The 6,424-nt window shown below is 39.5% G+C and overlaps 1 protein-coding gene across 1 annotated transcript; it reads right to left on the bottom strand.

Moving 5' to 3' along the window:
- Nucleotides 1-1,300: 1,300 nt before the first annotated feature.
- LOC118749488 lies at nt 1,301-1,894 on the bottom strand. The gene is made up of 2 exons (XM_036484284.1): nt 1,710-1,894; nt 1,301-1,496 (listed from the first exon to the last, which is right to left on the bottom strand). The coding sequence occupies exons 1-2, from the start codon at nt 1,826-1,828 to the stop codon at nt 1,301-1,303; spliced, it is 315 nt and encodes a 104-aa protein (XP_036340177.1). The 5' UTR covers nt 1,829-1,894.
- Nucleotides 1,895-6,424: the final 4,530 nt, after the last annotated feature.

The raw sequence follows: 6,424 nt of genomic DNA, 5'->3' as shown, positions 1-6,424 counted from the left end.
AAATTTAAGGTTTAAATACTATTTAAAATTTTTAAGAAATATTTAAGAAATAATAAACACTTTGAAATATCAGCTTTGCCAGCAATATCAGCAATATAACTTTGCAATGTCAGCCAACTGTTAGATATAAACGCAGTTTATGCGATCGAAGTTTAAACTAGCGCACAAAAACTGGCTCTTAGTGCACTCATCTAACACAACTACTGATTCGTCAATTGCTATCACTCACCCCACTAAAATAGTGTCCAATGGCATGGAAAAAAAAGAATGCAAAAATTAACAACGTTTTATATTCTTCAAACTCTCGCTTTAATGCTGCATTTTTTGCCAGGCTTTGTTTAGTATTTAAAGAGCGGATCCTATATTTGTTCTAATCGACTGTGCTACTGCGCTATACTGCCGAGAATCAGTTGGTGTTACATCCGCATCTTCAGGCTCCAACAATTCAAGTTCAATGTCAACATTGGCTTTGAAATGAATGCATATGTTATGCAAAGCACAGCACACATTTGTAATTTTTGCAGCTTTTTCGGCTGTATAGTGCAGTTCCCTTGCGCCAGGAAGACATCGCCAGCGGTTTTTTAGTACACCATTGGTGCGCTCAATAATGTTTCGGAACTTTGAGTGTGCTTGGTTAAACCTCATTTCCCTTGAGCCTTCTTCTGGAGTTCTATGAGGTGTCAATAGCCACGGCTCTAAAGGATACCCTGCGTCCCCTGTTGAAATTTTACAAAAGGTGTAATTACGGTCAAGTGTATATTAATATAACAACAATACCTAAAAGCCAGGCATTCCTCGCTCCTTGCAAATATTGCCTCTCAAAATAAACTCGCAATTCGCTGTTGTTCCATATGAAGGAATCGTAGCACGCCCCAGGATGAGAAGCATCAACATAGCGAATCCTTAATTCATTGTCCCATTGTTGTTAATATAGTGCGCTCTTGAGCCATTTTATGAGATAGGACGTTTTCGAACCGGCTGCCGAGATAGGTCGAGCTTCAACTCAGCCGTCGATATCTAAAAAAAGTTCCCATATAGATAAAGGCGGAAACAAGGAGTAACTTACAAGCATAACGTTTAGGCTGTAACTCCCCTTATGGTTGTAAGCGCGTTTTGTGGTGGAGCAATTATTCTTACGTGGGTAGCATCAATACACCCCATAACTCCCGGAATGCCATGTTTAACGTAAAAGGCTCGGGAGATATTCCTGTTTTCCTCCTCGCTTTCGCTCACCTTTATCCACTGCCGGCACAAATGGCGCTCAAAAACAGTCAGCACTTCCGTCAATACTTTACTGAAACTAGATTGCGCCAACGACGTCGCAGTCTTTACCCACACCCGTCTGGTACCCACCTTCAGCCAAAAATCTTAAACACGCGCTCAGTTTTGCGATGGGAGATATCGCAAAAGCCTTCTTTGGTGCCTCCGTATTTGCTGTCAATACGTCCAACAAATATTGGAATCCCGGCTTGTTAAGGCGGTAATACTTTTCAAATCTATGTATGTATGTAATTGAGAAAATTCATATGTAATTATTTAAAAATGTATAGAGTAATGCCAAAATCGAGCAATAAAGGGGTAATGACTTGTTCATCCATTTGGACCAATAAGCTAGCAATCAATGGAAGTTTTTAGTTTTTCCAAAAACTGAATTGATTCCTCGCTTAGGGATACATTATTGTAGTACTTGGCGAAAATTTGTAACTTACAAAGATTGCGGCAACTCGAAGGGATTTATGGTATCACGCAATTTTCGTCGTTCGACCCTCTGCGCCATCAACCGTCCTTCCTCTTCCTCTGCCACTAAGCGAAACGCGATGGAATGCATTGTTTTAGTTGTGATGAGCACTTCCAAAACTGACCGTTGTCCTACAAAGGATTAAGCTTTAATTTAGCACTAATGTTTAAATTTCAGGAGCACTAGTTTATTCATAATGCGGCTTCCAAAATTTACAGTAGCAACTGGACTTAGCAAAGGGTACCCTTTGGTATTTGCACACTTATTTTAGTTTATTACATGAAAACGCGCGATTGAAATCAAAATATTTTAACTCACATGTGTAGTTAAAAGACTATACTTTAATTTAGCACTAACATTTAAATTTTCGGAGCACTAGTTTATTAATAAAGCAACTTCCAAAATTCACAGCGGCAACTGGACCTAGCAAAGGGTACCCTTTGGTATTTGCACACTTATTTTAGTTTATTACATGAAAACGCGCGATTGAAATCAAAATATTTCAACTCACATGTGTAGTTAAAAGACTACACTTTAATTCAGCACTAATATATAAATTTCCGAAGCACTAGTTTATTAATAATGTGGCTTCCAAAATTCACAGTGGCAACTGGACTTAGCAAAGGGTACTCTTATCCTATTTGCCCTCTTATTTCGGGTTATTACAAGAAAACGCGCGATCTAAATTAAAATCTTTCAATTTACCCGTGTAGTTAAAAGATTGAGCTTTAATTTAAAACACAGATTTGAAGTTTCCGCGCACTAATTTTTTAACAACTTTAATCTGAAATACTCTTTTATGTGAAACACACTTTTATGTGTAAAACACGCAAATTAAATGCCGGGAGTTGAGCTGTCAAAATAACTGTCAAACAGCTCTTCGAAAGTTCGAATTTCCTGCTCCCAAATTTTCGGGGAAAACGCTGCTCCCTGGTAGTTTCGAATAGGAGCATTTTATTCTCGAGAAAAGTAAAATCCGCGAGAAATGAAGTCCTCGGGAATATTCAGAATTGGGCTGATTATGATTCCTTGACCCCAAAAACGGGTGGGGTTTAGTAGCGCTCCCAACTATTTCGGGCTATTCCGTCCAAAGGGGTGGCCCGATCCAAAAAAAATTCAAAACACACTTGTAGTCAAGGGTCTGTACATAATTCTAAAACCCACTTTTGTAATTTTTGGTCACTAATTTATTTACAAATTGGGTTTGAATATATATATTTTTGTATTCCCCTTCACTTTACACCAGGGTACGAAAATAAACTGTACAAAACAATTCCCATTTGCTCATCGATCATCATATCATTTGTGGTTTTGTACAGTTTTGTACATAGACAGAAACAAATTGTAAGATTCACTGTCATTTTCCCCAACGGGAAACGTTAGATTTTCGTTTGTGACAATTGTACCATAGGGTACGTTTTATATGTATGCAAACGTTTCAATTACGTGAAAAATATTTTTTTCTGTAAATTTTCATATCCAATTCAATTAAAAAATATGTACTACATACATACACATATTTTTCTATGCACGATTCATTTCGTTTGTTGTTTCGTCTGTAACTACTAAACTACTGTAGTGTACTATCGCAAAGTGAACTCAGCCGTTTTGTTTTCGTATTGTATCGAACTGTAGAAGTAATAAACGAAACGAAATAGTAACGTACAATATAGTTTATTTTCGTACACTGCTTTACACTTTACTCGATTAGTTATAACTTTCTTTACGACTTTAATATTAACCAATTAATCACAATTCATTAAATAAAAACACCTTCAAAACCACGCGTCTGACTTTGGTTGCATATGCAAATTAAATGGCGGAGTTCAGCTGTCAAACTCCAAAATATGCAAAAGAATGTGAGACAAAAGAAGATAGGATATAACCCAGTAAGCATTAAAAATATACAAAGGTGTTCTCTGCAAAAGGTGTTCAGCTCCTTTTCTTGGCAAAAAAACAGAAAGGAGAATTCTACTGCCTGAGGGTTATAATCCTTAAGTGCGGCCGAAGGCCGCCTACGCAGAAAGGTGTTCTCTGCAAAAGGTGTTCAGCCCCCCTTCTTTGGCAACACAGAAAGGAGAATTCTACTGCCTGAGGGTTATAATCCCTAAGTGCCGCCGAAGGCCGCCTACGCAGAAAGGTGTTCTCTGCAAAAGGTGTTCAGCCCCCCGTGGATGTGTTCAGGTGTTCAGTTGTTCGAGTTTTGCAGATACCCAGTATCTGGAACATCTCTTGGAACACTGCCGATTCAAAATTTCTTCCCTAGTCAGAGTGCAGCTCTATAGGGACACCGTATCTCGCAACGCAATTGTAGGTGAGTACCTCCGCTACTGTTTTAGCTTCCTGGTTTGGAATCGGGTATACCTCTGGCCATTTGCTAAAGTAGTCCATAACCACAAGGACATATTTGTTTTACAGTGCGCTCATAGGAAATGGACCTGCACCAGAAGTATACTGCTTCATCTGGCCATGACTTCTGGATTTCGGCCGCAATACACTCCGCGCAGTTAGCAATCCACTCTGCGACCGATTGCCAACAACCAACCCAATAGAACCTCTGCTTGATCTTCTCCAGGGTCTTCGTGATTCCCTGGTGCCCTCCACTAGAACCATTTTGGAACCATCTGGTATTCTTACCCTTGCGATTACGATTAGGTTGCGGGAGCACTGGCCATCTTCAATTTCCCATACCCTATGCAAACAGCCAAATATCAACTTTAAGCTGTTTCATTGTGCCCAGTATGCCTTTGCGATTGGGCTCTCCGCTACTATTTGCTCCTTAGTTGCCAGTCTGTCCATCTCCAGTCCATGCTTAAAAAACTCCAGATCTGGAACTTCCTGCTGACACTTTCGTAGCTGTTCCTCCTTCCACTTTTCAGTTGGTGTTATTGTCGTTAGTCGGACGCCAATAACATTCCAGGCTACATGGTCGACGGGACATGGCATCAGTATTTCCGTAGACACTTCCCTTGCGGTGCTCAATAGCGAAGTCATAACTTTGCAGTCTCACCAAGCTAGCTGTCCTTCTGGACTCTTGAATTGTAGTAGCCACTTCAGCGCTGCATGGTCCGTTCGAACTCGGAAACGTTGCCCATAGAGGTACTTGTATAAATATGTGACGTACTCCACCAACGCTAGTAGTTCTCCCCGAGTTACGCAGTAGTTCCTATCTGGTTTTCCAATCGACCGGCTAGAGTAGGCAACTACCTACTCCTGCCCATCAAATACCTGGGACAGTGGGCCTCCTATGGCATAACTACTAGCATCCGTATCCAAAATAAATGTTGCACCTAGAACGGGATACCCTAGCATAGGTGCAGTACATAGCCGTTACTTGAGAGTTTGGAAAGCCTCCTCCTGCTCCTTATTCCACTCGAAGACTCTCTATTTCTTAGTGAGCCCATGACGGCTATTAGCAACGCTGGCGAAATTCGGAAAATCGACGGCAGTAGGTGCATAGCCCAAGACAACTTCGTAGTTCGTGGAAGTGCCTAGGTCTTGGCCTCCGTTGTCACCTTGTGTCCAAAGTAGTTCACCTCCTTCTTGAGCATTGAGCACATTTTCGGACTTAAGGGCTGACTATAATATGAATAAGCAAGCGTATGCAAACGTGCGAATACACGTAAATCCTATTCTGAAACTATAATAAGGGTATTCATCAAACCTTATAAATGCATTGTAAACCGTATAAACTTATAATTGTGTAAACCTTACAAATGAACTGTCAAAATTTGTATGGAAAATCATTTACACATTTCTGGATAAATTTCTCCAGCGATTTCACTGAATAAACTTGATACACTGAAGTCAATGCAACTCTGTCGCAATTCTAGCTATGTTTTCTTGAGCAATAATCGGGATCCGCATAAAAATTTTGCACGCAAATTCAACAACAACGATGTGATCCTGATAGAGAACTGGTTCAATTATTATCCGGTCTGTTTGTTTTGTTTCACTGATAATTTGGCCGCGAATTTTGGTAGCCGTGACAAATGAATTCATACACAAACAGACATTCTGCCATTGTTTCTTTTAACTTGCTTTAAATAAATAGCCTTTATGTTATATGTATATTTATTTAAATAGATATTATCTCGAAAATATAATTTTTTCCCATTTAGTGAGTTAGTTTCTATAATTTCTTTATCCTCGTGGTAATAGTATAAAGTTAGTGATACTGAGCTCTATAACCAAAGAAAACACGACTATTGTCTCATGTGTAAACGAAAAGAGAGTGTGGGTCGTTCATGTAACAGAGTGCGTAAACTTATAAGATTATCTGCTTGATAAAGTTATCGGTTTAGATGAATACCACTAGTGTATTTAACATCAAGTTTCGTCAAACGTCATTTGCTAAAGGAAAGAGCGATACTGGTCGCACCTTCCGTACGGAATCAGCTGTTTGTACTCGTACGTGTATATGTGCATATGTAACGCATGCAGTGTTGCCGCATTGGTAATTTTTTTTACCGAAATTGGTAATTTTTTTCTTTATTTATCATGTTTGGTACTTTGGTGACTTATTTTTCAACTTGGTAAATTTTTCGATTCAGTCCTACATATAACATAGGTCAAAAGAAGTTCTGGTTCCACATTAGGAAGTGGGCTGCAAGAGTTTCCTTTTACAGAAACACCAGGTTATCCTGAAAGTTTCGAAGGCGAACAGTTCTTCGGCGTTCCTAGGTT

The sequence above is a fragment of the Rhagoletis pomonella genome, unplaced genomic scaffold, assembly GCF_013731165.1.
Source record: "Rhagoletis pomonella isolate Grant_MI unplaced genomic scaffold, Rhpom_1.0 Rhpom_scaffold_00017, whole genome shotgun sequence".
NCBI classification, from domain to species: domain Eukaryota; kingdom Metazoa; phylum Arthropoda; class Insecta; order Diptera; family Tephritidae; genus Rhagoletis; species Rhagoletis pomonella.
This window is presented reverse-complemented; position numbering and strand designations above follow the sequence as displayed.

What these genes read in the sequence shown, in the direction of transcription:
- LOC118749488 (XM_036484284.1), bottom strand. Translation starts at nt 1,828, where the DNA reads ATGCATTCCATCGCGTTTCGCTTAGTGGCAGAGGAAGAGGAAGGACGG. An exon ending in TTCGAGTTGCCGCAATCTTT is followed by an intron (nt 1,497 to 1,709) that starts GTAAGTTACAAA and finishes ATACATACATAG; the next exon opens with ATTTGAAAAGTATTACCGCC.